This window comes from Sinohyriopsis cumingii, chromosome 4 (genome assembly GCF_028554795.1).
Source record: "Sinohyriopsis cumingii isolate HCF-2022 chromosome 4, ASM2855479v2, whole genome shotgun sequence".
NCBI classification, from domain to species: Eukaryota; Metazoa; Mollusca; class Bivalvia; order Unionida; family Unionidae; genus Sinohyriopsis; species Sinohyriopsis cumingii.
In genome coordinates, this window is record NC_142964.1 from 58,438,967 (window position 1) to 58,457,255 (window position 18,289).

General features: G+C 37.1%; 1 protein-coding gene across 2 annotated transcripts; it reads right to left on the bottom strand.

Annotated features, from left to right (window-relative positions):
- Window positions 1-437: 437 nt before the first annotated feature.
- Window positions 438-17,902, bottom strand: LOC149801224 (sodium-dependent glucose transporter 1A-like). Of its 2 annotated transcripts, none has more exons than XM_089955291.1 (3): window positions 17,585-17,902; window positions 7,428-7,719; window positions 438-3,274 (listed from the first exon to the last, which is right to left on the bottom strand). In XM_089955291.1, exons 1-3 carry the CDS (start codon window positions 17,645-17,647, stop codon window positions 2,220-2,222), a joined length of 1,410 nt encoding a protein of 469 aa, XP_089811417.1. In that variant the 5' UTR covers window positions 17,648-17,902; the 3' UTR covers window positions 438-2,219. The 2 variants fall into 2 exon arrangements, with proteins under 2 accessions (XP_089811417.1, XP_089811416.1); XM_089955290.1 differs by lacking the exon at window positions 17,585-17,902 and adding an exon at window positions 12,511-12,996.
- Window positions 17,903-18,289: the final 387 nt, after the last annotated feature.

Genomic DNA, 18,289 nt, shown 5'->3' on the forward strand with positions numbered 1-18,289 from the left:
AAAAATAAAGTAACAAAATAAACCCAATTAGAGAAACTCTCGGTAAAGTTAGAGGTTCGGTATAGCGTTATTACGCTTATATTTTTCATTTCCGTAGGAAGCTTTATTTTTTAAAAATGACCAAAAGGTCTGTTCACCCTGTCTGCTGCTATATGTAATCAGCATTATGTAGATCGATGTTATTTTGCAAAAATAAGCCAAACTTAAAAATTTACATTGAGAAACAACATTGTAGCTTATAGCTAAATTGTGATTCACCCGATACAAAGGGTAACCAGCTGGGGACTTAGGTGGTGTGGGGTCATAACTGGGTTTCCTGAGGCAAGTACAAGTATTTTTTCTCCAGGCCACCACATGGTTTGGTGATGAAAATCTTACTGGAATCACCAGGAAAAAATGCAATTAAGAATTAAAATATACAAAAATAAGTGAAGTCATTAGAATGACCAATAAATGGAAGAATTTATTTCAATTCTCGCAAGCTGAGGTTTTTTTTGTGACACGGATACTGCGGTCAGTTCTTGGATTTAAATGTGGCTTTACTACTCTCTTAAGTGTATATTAATTCAGCTCATGCTCTGATAGTTGTATTTAGTGATGACAACCCCCTTACTTTCATGAACAAAATGAAAAACTAGAATCAGATTATTAAGGTGGAGTTTGGTGTTGCAAGAATTCGACATCAACATTCAGGACATCAACTTGAAGAGACAACCTGATCGCAGATGCACTTTCACGTGTATTGTTCTGTATAGCTTTAAATGATATATGTATATATTTATATTTTATTCATAAGACGTCTTCCTGATTAATTTAGTCATAGAATGTGTTTTGATGGAAGTGTGAAAAAGCTTTAATAAATATTTTTCTTTATGAGGGGAGATGTTATGCCTATCTTTTATTTGTAACTCTTGGCACATGATCGTGTATATATTATGTGTAGTTCTAATTCATCACTATAAATTATAATGATCATATATAGTCAAGATAATAGATAGTTAACTTTTGTACACAGGTATGAAATTTTATATTAAGATATTAAGAGTGTAGACTGCGTAGGATCTATAAATATTCCTTGACGTAGTTATTTAAGACAATTGAAATTAATATTAGTAATAAGGTCTGATTACGAGTTTGAGGTTGGTTCCCACAGGTTGGTCAGATGGGTTCATAGAAGAATAAGATTATTTCCCCATTGGATGGATTAGGTCACAAGAATATATATTTTGAAATATTAGATTGAGTAGTTAGATCTGTCACGTGGAGTATATTGCTACATGTTGTCATAATAGACTCTTGAAGATGTATTTAAGGAGAGAACTGAGCAATCCGATTCGTTCCTATTTTTGATTAATTCCTTTTTCGGATTCTTGTGTCTTATGTTAAAATCAGTCTGCGGATGTGTTTAATATTGTAATTTAGATAATTTTCGATGAGACATTTGTAAGGAGTAGTCATTAGAATTACAATGTGCTCTTTAAAATATTTTTCTGGGACTATTGTTAATTATTCAAAGGAACAAGTTTGGACAATGACATTGTGATACGTACGTTTACGGGTATGTCTAAAGATGTTTGTGGTTGTTTTATGTCCAATTTTAAGAACGGCATGGTAATGGGACCGATAAAAGTACGGAACCCAATTCAGAATATTTCTTTTTGTCGCAAGCCTCATAAATTTGAGAGAGAGAGAGAGAGAGAGAATTGTAACAAATAATCGTGACTATATATATATTATATAGAAACATGTTGAAAAGTCACTCTAATCTCTATGTAATTCAATAAGAGACGCAACATAGTAAAATAAATACAGCCCCGGCCCGTATCATCCAATGGATTTTGCTCACGAAAAAAGAGCTTAAATTCAGACTTCCAAAATGTAATACTTGGAGTTCACATACTTTACTGAAATCTACCAGTCTAAGAGACGGATTCAAGCTATGAAAACTCTGCTTCTTTCAAATCAAACTTACAGACTGTCAGAGCTTTGGGATGGAGTGCATGCACCTGTATCGATTCCGACAGTATGAAACAATTCAGCGGAGATGTCAATTAGGAAAGTTAGATCTCGATAACCAAGCCAGTACTGCCAAGGAGCATGGTTATCTCTAAGTATGCTGACAAAAAGAACTCTCATAAAATGGTTATCTGATTAACGTAAAAGGCCCAAGGGAGATCACCGTGAATCTAATTTATACTTTTTGGCCATATTTGTATCTCTCAATCATTTTCATTGTTCGAATTAGAAGTTCCAATTTCATTAACCTCTGATGAGACAGGTAACTCCACTGGGGCGAACTCGCTCCTTGAGAATCGATTCTTTCTGAGACAGCTGACGATAAGAAAGAACATTCCAACAATCAGCACTAATATGCTGGAGGCCTGATAGACATATAAAATTGCCTGTGGACCATACAAATCGTAGTACTTGCCAGCCAGCCATAAGAATGTAAAATCTCCAAGAGATCCGGCAACTTCTATTAATGTCAAGCAGACTCCTGAGATTTTGACAAGGGTGTTCCCGAAAGACATCCCTATTGGGTATAATGGCGCTGCTATCAAACCTTGCGCTATTGTGAACCCCCACAAGTACGACGGCCCTCTTGTTGCTGAGATGTCCATGGTAGTGACGCTAATGAAGTTTAATGTGACCTCCGTTATTAGCAAGAAACGTAAGGACAAAAACTTTGAAGAAATGATGCCAATGAAACGTCCAACTGTAAAGCAAGCCCAAAAAGTTGTGTCCAGATAAGACGCGTGGTTTCTTGAAAAATGGAGGTTGTCAACAGCAAAGGAGCGAACGAAGTTTCCAAACATTTGTTCACCACCTACCGTCATAAAATAGTAAACAAACAACAAACAGAACATGACACATCCATAAAACAAGGATCCATCAGCATAAGTCGCTGGATTGATCATTTCCATGAGGGAAGGTTCTCTTCTCTCCTCGGAGTTGATAGGAGAATATGCTTTGCGCTTCTTAATATGCAAGCACTGATACACCAAAAATGGAATACCAGATCCAATAATAAGAAAGGCTATAATGACGAATGGATATTGCACGGCGGTTTCTTTAAGGTAATGTTCGGTTGTATTTCCAAAGCCTGTTGTGTTTCCAGCACTTGATCCATTCCTCTGATCGTCCGCTACAACCGCAAGGAAAGGATTTGCTAGTAGTGGTGCCAAAAGCGCACCCACGCCGAATCCCATATGAATCGCATGAAGAGGGGGTGCCGCTTTCTCTTCCCACATCTGTAGGATTCCAACATTTACGGCTGCGGATGAAATAAGAGAAATTTTCCATATCAAGAAAAGATAAACAGCTTGTATAATGCTAGTGGGGAACTTCTACGGGTATGGACTACTGTTATGTATATTTAATTTGCATTGTTTGTTAGTTTTGTTTAAATTTCAATAAAAGCTATGGATAATTGTATTTTGGACTTGACCTTGTCCAAAATCAAGTTCATTATACGTTTTAATTTTACAAAATTTGTTGCTTCTCATACTTTTCTATTACTTATTTTAAGACGATTTACTTCGTAATACTACCCAAGTTACATTCCTTTGCCGGAGGACAGTCCATATTCACAGATATGGCTTCTTAAGTAGGTCAATAATGCTTTCATTGCAATTAATAATTTTATCTTGGAACAACACAACATCAAAAGAAATATAAACCATTCAGCTGAACATCGGAAGATACTGACCAGTACAGATCTGATGCTGACCAGTCCATATCATGAGTTTATACTGACAGAGCAAAATAGGTTATCAGTGTGATTGTCATCTTTGTTGCCAGGGGTAGTCTATAGTTTCATTTCAACGTGGAACGAAGTGGATCGATTACCTTTGGCTATCGAAGGTGTGATATTCCGAATTAATCAATAAATCTAAGTTGTACATTTGTGTTATGCAATAAGATACGAAACTTGATTTGAATGTATTTGATCTTTCGGTGTTATTTCCAACAATCATAATCCCCAAATGATTGAAAAGAAATTCTCTGTCGATTGATTCAGTAAAAACAAGGGGGCATGTGAAGGAATTTTCAGCTTAGCATTGCTGAACATTTAATTTTGTCGGATCAGACCTTGGAACAAACTTCACTTAAAATGTTTTTATTTTATTATATCTAAAATCTATACAACTAGCTGTATAAATGCTTCTGAGTTATAATTTTTTTATGTATAGTTCTTTTTGTATCTGAAATCACTTCTGAAGAACATCTTTGTGCCCTTGTCTTTTTCTCTCCTATGTTTATATAAATTTTCATGAAGGGATAATAAGGAGGCGGTATCAATAAATCACTTCATTCTGATGCACGTGGATCGATTCCTTCCGTGTGTGTATCTGTAGATCAATCCCTATGGCGACAGCTGAATACTAATGACCAAACAGCGTTTGTAGGTAAAAGATCGGAAAGACCCATATAATGCTATCTGATCAAATACTATGAGTTAACCTACACGACCCATCGGGTTAGTAGGCAACTACCAGACAACAGGCGCATAATAGAAATTCCAATGGCCCGCTGCCTAGTCTAATCATCGAGTCTGGCCTTTAGTCCACACGTGATTCGGCCAGTCTTTCAGAATCCCGATGGATTACCTATTCGAGTTGTAGTATAGAGCCTATACAATTCAAAATCCATATAATTTTAAGATCTCTCGTCTAATTCTCATGAAATTTTCACCACATATGGATAATTCCCATGTCAATCACCATAATATTTTTCAATTTAAGAAAACCTCGATTTTAAAGAAATAGCTATTTTAATTAGAAGGTAAGCCATTCTTCGCAATCTAAGAGGTCCGTTGTCCCGCCGGTCCCAGGGGCTTGATTTAACGTCCCGAATATCTCAGGGGCCTGAATCAGCATCCAGAATGTCTCACGGGCTTGATGTATCGTCCGGAGGAAATACTTTTCACCTGGGACCCACTTTGGTAACTGTTACCAGGAACAGATATACAATTAGGTATTTCTGTCATTTAACGATCTTAAAGTTGGTTACACACGAATGGCAAGTTTTCCGTTCACAGTGTAACCTAGGCTTACCTTGTTATAAAACATTACAGCATGGTGGACATGTAAGCATTCCTATGCATGCGAACACATGTCAAAAATTCAAAAATTACCATTAACCATTAAATAAACTAACAGAGTAAACAAAACGTTGTATGTTAGCAGTAAAAGAGAAGTAAAATTCATGAAAATGGATTCCCAGTCTCTTTTAAACGGGTCGCATAATACCAAAACCTTTTGAGACGGAAACTCAAACTCAAAGTGCCAAAATGCAGACAGTCTGTAAATATGGATGAGTAGAGAAAGAATGTTGGAACTTTGAAGGATCTTCGTCATTCATGTCCCAGCCACATTTTAATGATACATATTTACTCTAAATAACATATCGGAATTTGGAGTGTTTAACTTCAGCTCGAGCTGTGTGCTCCGCGAAAAATACGAAGAATAGGAGATCATTGCCTCTTTCGCCCATAAACAAGAACAAGGTTTTGGTCACAAAATCTCACTCAGAACAGAGACTGTGGACCAGACTGCAAAAGAGAACCCATAATAGTCGTTTGCTTTTATTGTACTTCATAGTCACGTGGTGTGCAGATGTCCTTTCTCCAATTAGAAATGCGAACCATGGAACCGCTCGTGAACTCCTTTTTATTAAATGGGGGTCCAAACGAATTTGCTGACAACAGGTCAAAATATCAATTCAGTTCAAATAAATTAAATAACTCGCCAATACGCAAATTTCGTGTTATCCTATGGTCACCGCATTGGAGTAGGGGAGCTGGTGGGAGAGTGGATATTAAACAAAACAGCTTGCTTCCGACTTTTCTCAGTTTCTTTATTGGTGTAATTATACTTCACCGCGAACCATTCCCATGGGGGCATTTATCTTACTATTAAGCTTGTAAAAATAAGATACTCTTGAACAGAAAATTGGGAGTTCACTGAGATATAGACCATTCTTTAACAAGATCCTCGTTAATGTGTGTGATTTGGATAACGTAGCTTTAACAATTATTCAGTCATATCGCTACGATGTCTGTAGTGTAGGAGTTCATAGTGATGTCTAGCACTGGGGCATCATGCCGCAGACATGTAGCATGATGTCCCACCCAGTCACATTATCCTGACACCAGGCCGACCAGTCCTAACACTAACCTCTTAATGTTGAGCGCCAAGCCAGGTAGCTGTTAGTACCATTTTTGTAAGTCTTGGGTACGACTCGGCCGGGGATCGAACCCACGACCTCCCGCATCCGAGGCGGACGCTCTAATCACTAGGCCACCGGAGCGGTCAGATCCTCATTAATATTCATGCATTACGAAAACGAGGCGCAGGTAGGAAGTTCGGCAAACAAATCATAGCACAACACACAGCATCATTCACGATCATGTAAGTAAACGAGACTGTCATGGTACCAACATTCACACCAACATGAAGAACAAATAAATAATGTACATGGTGATGATGAAGTGTACGTAATACCATATAAATTATAATCTCTTATATTCATCTTATTTATATGCATATTTGTCCTCTTATTCAAACCATTTATAATGTAAGTTCTTGTCTGAATGTACTGTATGTGCAGTAACTATTCATGACAATGGTATTGTTTACATTCCATTAATATTTACTTTGTGTGCTTTTAACTTTTTCTGTGAGTTCATTCAACATGTGCTAAAATATTTTAGATTCAGTAATTCTAACATGACGACGAAGACAACGATTATTATCATCATCATCATCATCATCATCATAACCATCATCATCATCATCAGGTAACCATGCAAAGCATGACACCAATGCCAATAAATACCCATCACGTAAAGGTATACGCTGATTAATATAAATTCATTAACATTACTTTAATTTTTTAATTCTAACCGTAATCTTGGTAACTGAGATACTATTTTAATGGTGGGTGGATGCGTGAATTATTAAATTCGCCATGATAGGAATATAAACAAGTTACGGAATACTATTATACAACTAGACTGTTTTTGAAAATATCAGAAATAAGGTCTGACGCTGAAATTTTGAAAGGGAATGTCACCTTGATCAACTAACGAAATAATGTTCCTTATCTTAACGAGTGGCCTCCCTCCCATCAAATCATATAGCAACACTCCATGGATTTCGTAGCTCCTTCTTATTCAAAGATGGAATATATTCGAAACTTAAGTCTTTAAGGATTCTATCATTTCCATTACGCAACGGAACACAGTAATGTCCGTTACGATATTGCGCCTGGAAAACTTAGACGATAACCATCGATTCTGTAATTGTTGTAAATACATGAATAAATTCTAAGAAGGTTCTATGAAAAGGCAGCTGGTAGTACTCCAACAGATCTTAAGAAAAGGTATTACACGGGGAGAGGCATATATTTAAAGCTAAGTTTACCTATGTTAGACACGCCCGATGCTATCCCCGTTGCAAAGAAAACGAACCACAAAAATCCCAGGTCGTGTACGAAGGGTAAAAACAAAAGGACGAAACCACCGAGGGCCAGGGACACTGCTAGCAACAAGTCTGACCATTGACTGAAGCGGTCCATGAAGAATCCACCAACAAAACCACCGATGATAGAACCAATCCCACGTGCTGACACAGATCTGGAGATTTGCTCGTATTTGGCGTTGAAAAGTATCTTCAGGTCGATCATTGTAGCACCAGGAATCTCGACGTACATGCCCTGAAATATTAATATAAATACAGTCCAGTTTGATTAAAATCGATATCTCCTACCAAATAAATATTAATATCGACAGATCTAGATTTCAATCAGGCTGGAAAAAGCTAAAAGTATTTTTGTATAAAACACCTGTATTTTTTGTCAGTCAAGATGCTAAGATGCTATTATGAGAAGATTATGACAACGAATGTTTTTAGCATAGATGTTGGATATGTGTGACCTAGTGTCAGTTTAGTTGTAGCCATGCCATGGCAATGTGAGCTGAATTTTTATATTTAAGGTCAAAGCTATTCTCATTAACACCAAACTTACTCTGGAAACTTTTGATCCCATTTCAGTGAAGGGATTAATACCTTGCTTATATGATGATCCACGGTTTAAAAAAGTGCCTTGTGCTCCATCAGGCGCTCTGGGTTCTAAAATCAGAAGTAAAATTAAAGGTTTTAAAGCTATGCCTTTGGTATGTCTGTTGTTGAAAGAATACCAGCAACATCTGGTGGCAGCCGTGGGATGCAGATAAGTTACTTACCACGTCAACCTGTCTACCGCGATGTAAACATGCTGTTGTTGTTTAACGCGATTTTTCAGCACACGATACATGGCGGCCAGTATATAAACCTGCAGTTATGTTTACAGCCATAGATGGTGTAGATACGGCCGACGACGTGGTCGATTTTCCATGTCATTCGGAAGAATCGCTCAACGCCGTAAAATTTGGCCCTCATTTGAGCAGCGTCACCAGCTGAGGCAAATATGTGAAGAGGTCATTATTGTACTCAGCAAATACTGACCAGGTGATACATCACATACGTACAACAGGTCAGAAACACATGAGAATAAAGCATACTGGATATCATCCGCTAAACGCAAAGCATAATATAACCTGTCTTAGATGAAAATGCTACATCAAGAGCAGATAAAGCCAGCATCGTCTTATGCATCTCCGATATTACTGATGAGAAAGATGGAACCTTGAGAATGGGTGGAACACCGCAAAATCAACGAGATTACCCGCTTTGATGTATATCCAACTCCAAGCGTGATGAAATATAATTTGTTTTAAATGTGAGAAGGCAAATTTTCGAGTGCCCAGGAGATTTCGAAAGGTTACTTTCAAGTTCCACTAAGTGATGACAGTCAGGGGAAGTCAGCCTTCGTTACATCATTTAGTTTGTTCTGAATTTAAATATACCATTCGGAATGAAAACAGCTCATGCTACGCATTTTTTTTGTTTGTTTGTTCGATGGATGGACAAGGTGAAGAACGAGGTAGAATTGTCGAATTATATTTTGATGTGCTCATTATGCATAGTACACCATTGGATGTGTTATGACTATTTGGTCTTTAAGTAACAGAAAAAAGCAAAACCAAGTTTTGTCAAATCAAACAATTTAATTCTCTAAGTTATAAAATTAAAACTTTAGAGGAACTTATATTTTGAATTAAATCCAAAATAATCCTAATGGTTATACCATAGGGCCAAAGTTATAGAATGTTCCGAATTAATTCCAGTAGTCCTGAATGTTCTGATGTTTCAGAATAATGTAATCCAGAATGTCACTGAATGAAATCACAATCCCAAAAATAGTGTTAGTCCAGTCGATGACCACTTTAGCAATTCCAATGAATGATTTAAATAACTAACTAGGCTTGTATCTGATCACAACTAAATCATTCCAGGAGAGTGAACACTTAAGATAGGAATTAATAATTTTGTTGTTATTGTTGTTGTTATAGGGTTTAACGCCATTTTTCAGCACGATATAGGCTATACATGGCGGCCAGTATTAATGGTGGAGGAAGAACCCGGGAAAATCCCGGAAAGAACCACCGACCCACGAGAAGCTACCGGCAAGCTTTCTCACATATCCACATTGGTCGAGCCCGAGACTCGAACCTACGCAGACAGAGGTGAGATGGCAGTGATCCGTGACGGAGAGCGCTGTAGACCACTCGGCCACTCGGGGCCCCTAATAATTTTGTTTACTTCTACCTTTATATATATATATATATATATATATATATATATATATATATATATATATATATATATATATATATATATACACACACACATACACACACACACACACATCAGAGGAACAGTTGGCCCATTTGAAGCAGATGTACCTAGCAATGAGTCCAAGAAAGTGTGAACTATAATCAAATGAAGTATACTGCCTGGGTAAAGAGCCATCCATTTAATTCGTACGCAAAAATTTGGCAAAGCTTGACCCCTCCCTATACACATGCGTACTTTTTTTTACCCCCCCCCCCCGGCGTACATACGCTTGACGCACCCCATCCCACGAATTCTATAGAATGGCCTATATTTAATTCACGCAGAAACGATCAAGGATTAATAATATTAACGTGTTTAATAAAACAGATAGTCTACCGGCGTTGACTGTCTGGCTGCATCATCAAAATAAGCTGCGTAACTTTAAAAGGTTTGTCTAGTGTCCGCTAAAATTCAAACACCGACTGAACCCAGTCGAACAGGCTACGTATTAGACAAATTATTATCGAGCCCCCCCCCCACCCCGTTTCCCATCCGTACGTACATTATCAGTAGACACCCCCCACCATACGCAAGCGTATGCATTTGGGTTAACCCCCCTCCCCTCCATGCGTACGTAAGACAGCGGAGATCGGATTTTAATCAGATTGCCTGAACGGAGTGACATTCACCATAGAAACAAACCACAACCCACTCACCTAAGTCAAGGATAATAACCTATGTCTTTTACGCTGGTCTCTTGCCCTTCAGCCATACAACTTTTAAGATTTATTACCGGAAGGGGAAGGACAACATCAGTGATGACGTTCTTTCAAGAATATGATTACAATTTCACTTGGAACAACAGAACATGATCTCCAGTAATTGGTACTTAAGTATGAAGGTTTGCATACCCGTTCATGTCGTGATTAGATCATATCATTATAGGTTTTAATCTATATGAGAAACCATCAAAGTAGATTCAGTGAAATTCTGATTCAGTGTGGAGTTAAGTAAAATCTTTAAAGGAGGTGTTAAGAACTCTGTTGAGAGGACTGTAATGATACGTGTTTCTATCATAGATTTTAGACATGTGTGACTCAGTGTCAGCTTAACTGCAGCCATACCATGGCTGTGAGGGTTGAATGTCAAAGTCACTCTCATTAACACCAAACTGACTCTTGGAACTTTTGACTCATTTCGGTCATTTGTCCCATGTGGACTTGGATATTAAAAGTAGTGCAAATTTATGAAAATAAATTCCCGTTAAGTAAATATATACTAGTTTGACGAATGTGATAGTAATGCATGTTGGATCCAATTATAATTATGAATATACAAATTATCTTGACATGAAAAGGGAACGATCTCTCGATCTCTCTCTCTCTCTCTCTTCGAAAATCCACGTTGACTTATCGTGTGTGCTTCTTCGAAAGTAATTTGTTTTTATAAATTGGAATTGGCATCTACTTCTTTCCTGAACACACACTTGATATGGAAATGAAACCACCCGTTCGTTAGTCATCTGATATCAAAGTGCCTTGAAACAAAATAAACACCTTGGTACCTATTCTTTAACGTTACAAATACCAAAATGGCGTTCTTGATTTAATTTTTTGAATCAAGAGTTTTGAATGAGGTTGCTCTGTTTTGTTGTTTTCTTTACATCCATGTTTTGTAAAAATTAGGTTTATATGTTTGTAATCGCCTACTTTCAGTTTGTCGGGGTTGGTTATATTGTAAGGTATAACATGTGCATGTATGTTTTCATTCTATCACTTTCTATCTTCTGCAATTACATGTTTGATATACACATGCATATAAACATGTATACCTATGCATATAAACATGTATACCTATGCATATAAACATGTATACCTATGCATATAAACATGTATACCTATGCATATAAACATGTATACCTATGCATATAAACATGTATACCTATGCATATAAACATGTATATCTATGCATATAAACATGTAACTATATAAATATAGTCTGAGACCTGATTTGTCTGGAATTCGTTTCAGAGTAACTAATAGTCTTTTCTTCTTTAGCTATGAATTGTCTTTCTTTTGTTTTCAATGTTAAGGCGAATCGTTTTTTTTTTCTTATTATCTGGTCGGTTTTCCTTTCTTCCTGGTTTTCATCGGTGTTAGGCAGTTCCTTTCTGGTTGTATATTTTTCTCTGCCGTTCACGCTTGAACACGTGTACGTTTCCCTCTATGGGCACTGTGGTATTCTCCAGTATTAAGGAGCTATTTTTGTTTAATTGCTGGGTTTTGTTTGGTTCTGTACTTGCACTTTCCTTTCTAGGAGTGCATTGTCTTGGATCATGTCATTGTTTACCACATTTACGATAATATGTACATCCTATATACCAAGGTTTAACAGGAAAGTCATGAATAAGAAAGAAAGTTTCGAGTCCCTTTGCGTGCTCTTTTTTATCAGCATTATATTTGCCCCCGTCTTTGGATAGAACATTTGCATACATCACTTCCAGACCAGGTATTTAAGAGTATGTTTAATTTTAAATCCCTGTGTAACTCTGGTCCCCAATTAAAAAAATAAAAACTAAGTTACATTCCGTCAAGGTGTCCTCCTGACCATGATGAAATTATTTTTAATATGTTAATAATGCCTTTCTATAACGAGGGAAACGTTTGCTTTCACAAACAGATAGGGCGTGAGAGATGACAATTTATTATCCAATATATTGCCATTCACACACACACACACACACACACACACGCGCGCACGTTTTAGTTTTCTTGCGATAGTAACCTACCTTGCATATAGCTATGCTGATCAGGAACAACGTCTTGATTACGAGGTAGCGTTGACTCGCCATCTTCTGTCTTTCCCTGTACCCTGTTATAACTTGTGACGTATGATTACGAGATCTATTCTTTTTTTCTCTCAGTGATCAACTTTAAAGTATCATGCTTGTAAAACTTAATTATTCCTTCTATAAAATGCCACTCGAAAACAACATCAAAAAGCAAAACGCATAAATGATGGCAAACGGAAGCATTTTCTCCATTGTATAAATCGAATACATATGCATGTAATGTATAGTATATCTTAGTCCACGTGAGCAGTGACTAAGATGCATTCAGTACACGCACTGTTGAATATGGGTACTTCAAAAAGCATATTAAATTAGCACATCCGTTGTACTAAATATCCACATGGGTTGCTTACTTGTACGTTTGAAAATCAGTCCAGTGATAATGTTTCCGTAGAGTACCCTTAGACCATGTTACATAGAATGGAGAAATTTAAAGAAAGAGGAAACTATCAGGAAATAGCTGATGTTGTCATAGGTCTACCTTTTTCACTCGAGGCTGGCTTAGTATTTCATTATCGATTTAATTGAATAAGTTCGTATTGTATTAAGCAGCCATTTGCTATTCGTTTTCATTGATTTTGAAGGGTGACAGTTGTTGTTGTAGGGTTTAACGCCATTATTCAGCACAAGATAGGCTATACATGGCGAACAGTATTAATGGTGGATGAAGAACCCGGAAAAAAAAACCGGAAAGAAACACCGACCCACGAGAAGCTACTGGCAAGCTTTCTTACATAACCACATTAGCCGAAACCGAGACCCGAACCGACGCAGACTCATATGAGATGGCAGTGATCCGTAACGGTGAGTGCTTTAGACCACTCGGCCACTCGGGGCCCCAAAGGGTGACAATTAAATTGCACAATGATAATTTCTGACATGAAAAATTAATGATAGGAAAATCACAAAAATAAAATGACATAGGAACAGGTACGCACTGGAAAATATCACACACATTGGTATAAAGGTCTGGGACGGAAAATACTTGACATGGACAATTTACAAACAAATACGACCAAGGAAAACGCGACATTGGAAAATGAGACAAATCCTTATAGATAAAAAATTGGAAAATGTCACACCTGGAAAAAAGTATAAAAGTGTAACTGTAAACAATACAAAATGCATGCCAGGGAAACGGACAGACAAGTACAATATATGAAAAATGAATGCCAGAGAAAAATGACAGGCAAGTACAACTTGAAAATTCACGCATTTAAATATGCCAGTAACAGTCGAGGCGGATAGCAACTAAACACATCCATTGGCTGTTCTTCTCCCTTGTTGCTAGGAGAGGGATGAAGCGACCAGTAGATGGTTCACAACCAATGGCTGTTCTTCTCGCTGGTTGCTTGGAGAGGGATGAAGCGACCAGTAGATGGAACACAACCATTGGATGTTTTTCTCGCTGGTTGCTAGGAGGGATGACGCGACCAGTAGATGGTTAAAAAACTTTCCATCTGCTCACAAAATGAACAAGGATAGCATTCGTACTTTCGAAATGTACAAAGAGATGACGCCGGTGTAATATTACTTGAAACGGAATCGTTAATGTGTTTCCTTTTCACGGAATCAATCCTAGTACCTATAATTATAACTGGATGACTTTAAAGGTCTATGATAAGAATGAACAAACGGGAAATTCCGTAGAACTATATCTCTCGTCCAATTCGGTCGAATTTCATGACCGTATAGGAACAGAGTGTAGGAAACTGAGCTACATGTACACACCAGAAATGAAAATATTAAATGGAGCGTGAAACGTACATGTCGCTTTGACTACATGTACCTTCTATCACATCTACCAAGCCAAAGATTGTCCATCCACTTCGTTTCAAATCAACGTCGATGTAGAAGGAAGTGGATTTACGACATTTGGATGGCGAAGATATTTCTACATGTGACGATTTTAAATGTGAACACGCCAAATTTCATGACTGCGTGTAGAAAATTGCCCGTCTTCATTTGACACTTAGCTGTAAGTCACTGTGACCTACTATTTCCGATACAAGTACGCCGCAGTCTGATCTATCAATGCACCTACGAAATTGTCATACTTTGCAAAAGCATTTATGACTTTCAAAAACATCTGACTACAGTCTTTGAAAGCTATAGTTTGTACATATATAGCTCCTAGTTTTAGCTGATAGCATTGCTAATGAAAATGTACACATAATTGTTTTGTAATTGACTCACCTAAAGAGAACATAAGATCATTATTATTTTTCATTTTGTTTTAAAATGTATGATGTGCTGATTCCCTTGATCATCCCTTCCCCTTTAACCAATCTTTACACTGGAATTGGTAAGATGAAATGATACCATCGATAAAATCTATTCTTGTCGTGTATATCGTTTTCTTTACATCGCGCATGTCGAGGACACCATTTTCCTTGTAACGGGATCATGCGTACTTAATGCCAGTACTTTACAAATGAAGAAGAACGCAATAATCGGCTTTCGTTACCGCGTACAGCATTACCCGAGGTGGTTTATTTTCATCTTTAATTATTTAACAATAGTGAGTACGGTTCACCCAACGCTGCACTAGCAAAGACTTTGCACTGAGAAAATCTTAATCTCTTTAGCCATCGGTTTCGCCATAAGCAGGATTCCTTTAGAATAGAGTCTGACTGTATTACCACAACACAACGAGTCTTGTCAGTAAGCTGTCCATTGCGGAAGCATTCTTCAGCTGTAGGGGTATGTGAAATATGAAATTGCATTATTTGTCGCTATCAGTATTACATGATAGTATCGTTTTAATATATTGGATGGTCCAATATTTTGACTAAACTTGACAGATAATCAGACCTTTTTGATCTAACGCCATACTATCAGATATACGTTAGTCTGTTACAAGGTATTCATTTCTATAACTGGACAGATAATTTGATTTCAATTATACGCTGCATGCATTAAATAATGAGTAAATCTCGAGTTCTTATAATTCACTGAGATTGTTTTGTCGGATGCATATTCATTTACGAACCTGATTATAATAATAATAATCTCGAACAGTAACGTCGATGATTTGATTTAATATGTAACGAAGCAAATTCATGTGGAACCGAAAATAGTGACCGTCAACTGGACACCACGAGTTGCTTTCGAGCCGTTGTTAAATTAATATTCAATATCGCTATACGAGTGCAATCAATAGTATACATACATACATGCGTGCATGCATACGTACATATGTACATACATACACACTCACAATCCTACTTTCGGATGAAAACATTCATACTTTTGTATAAATTCTATAACTTGATCACCATAGATGACAGAATCATACCTTGTTATTAGTTGTGAAAGTCACATACTGTGATACTCTTGGTGATATATCATACTTCAGGCTTGTGTTCCATACGTTGATCGTTGATTCTTGTTGATTAGTTCAAGTTAAGAATGATATGATTTCCATGTCACTTTATGAGTCTTTAACTTGGTGCGTACGATTCTGTTAACTCCATTGTTCGACTTGATGAGCACAATTATGGTGTCCGATTCATTTATTGTTCATTACATTATAAATAATCATCTCAATTCACGAAACTGCCTTTAGTGTTTTCGCTAAATTCGTTGATAACTTTCAAATAATAAATTAATTTCCAAAAATTGTCATACATCATGAAGTTGGCAACGAAAACTTTAATTGCAATAACATTAATATTGTACCCAAATGACATTCGAAATCGGTTCCTATTATATTTTCCACATTTCAATGTTTAACTTTATAAGATATAACAGTTCATGATCTTCGATATATTTTAAAATTTAAAACAACAAGAATAAAAGAAAATAGCAGTTATTGGTTGTATTGTTTTCTCTGTTTCTTTCTGGGGTTTGCTCGGTTTTGGAAGGATTGTCAGTTTACTCTTGTGCATGTGTATGTTTCCTTCTATGGGCGTTATGGTGTTCGCCAGTACTGATGAATTGTGCTTGTTTAATTGCTGGGTTTTATTTGTTTCTGTAATGGTATTTTCCTTTCCAGGAGTGCAATGTCTTCGATCATGTCCTATTTGACCACATCTATGACATTTACGGACGGAGATTATTTTTCTATGCCAGGATTTCACTAAGAAGCGATGGATATCATATAAAGTTGAGTCCATTAGAATTTTTTTTTTCCGTCAGCAGAATTCCCAGTTACTTCTCGTCAAGGTGTCCCACTGAACGCGAAGAAGTTATTTTTTCGTTTCACTGACCGCGAAGAAGTTATTTTTTCGAATGTTAATAATGCCGCGCCATGACGAGGGAAATAGTTGCTTCCGTAAGCTGATAGTGTGTGAAAGATATTAATTGTCATGCAACTATACACACGCGCGCACACATTTTTAGTCTCCATTGCGAGAGTGACTAGGCCGATAAATCAGTCCCAGACCTATAATAATATGGACTGGTGTTTTAGGGGCTGATATCGCCTATTTCATTAAAACTTGCAAAAATCTGCTGTCACTCTTGTATGAACACGCCGATGTATATTTTATACGCTTACTGCTGAGTTACCTTCGGCTGAAGGGCTCTTTTGGCGATATGTACATACTATTTTTGGATGAAATCCTGTGTTCGGCGACATATAAATCCACGTGCCTCTATGGGCACTATGGTATTCTCCAGTATTGAAGAGCTATTTTTGTTTAATTGCTGGGTTTTGTTTGGTTCTGTACTTGCACTTTCCTTTCTAGGAGTGCATTGTCTGGGATCATGTCCTTGTTTACCACATTTACGATAATATATACATTCTATATACCAAGGTTTCACAGGAAAGTCATGATTAAGAAAGTTTCGAGTCCCTTTGCTTGCTCTTTTTTTTATCAGCATTATATTTGCCCCCGTCTTTGGATAGAACATTTGCATATATCGCTTCCAGACCAGGTATTTAAGAGTATTTAATTATAAATCCCCGTTTAACTCTGGTCCCCATTCACACACACACACACACATAAACGCGCGCACACACACACACACACACACGCGTTTTAGTCTCCCTGCGATAGCAACCTACCTTGCATATAGCTATGCTGATCAGGAACAACGTCTTGATTACGCGGTAGCGTTGACTCGCCATCTTCTGTCTTTTTCTGTACCCTGTTACAACTTGTGACGTATGATTACGAGATCTATTCTTCTTCTTATTTTTCTTCTCTCAGTGATCAATTTTGGAAGTATCATGCTTGTAACACTTGATTATTCCTTCTATAAAATGGCACTCGAAAACAACATCAAAAGCAAAATGCAAAAAGGAAGCATTTTGTCCACTGTATAAATCGAATACATGTGCATGTAATGTATACTGTAGCTTAGTCCGCGTGAGCAGTGACTAATATGCATTCGGTGCACGCACTGTTGAATACGGGAACTAAAAATAAAGGATATAAAATGAGCACATCCGTAGTACTAAATACCCACGTGTTTTTTTTTTCTTGTACGTTTGAAAATCAGTCCAGTGAAAATGTTTTCGTAGAGTACCCTTAGACCATGTTACATAGAATGGAGAAATTTAAAGAAAGAGGAAACTATCAGGAAATAGCTGATGTTGTCATAGGTCTACCTTTTTCACTCGAGGCTGGCTTAGTATTTCATTATCGATTTAATAGAATAAGTTCGTATTGTATTAAGCAGCCATTTGTTATTCGTTTTCATTGATTTTAAAGGGGGACAGTGGCCATTTTGAATTTCGCGCTGGATATGGCTGTTACCAAATACCGGT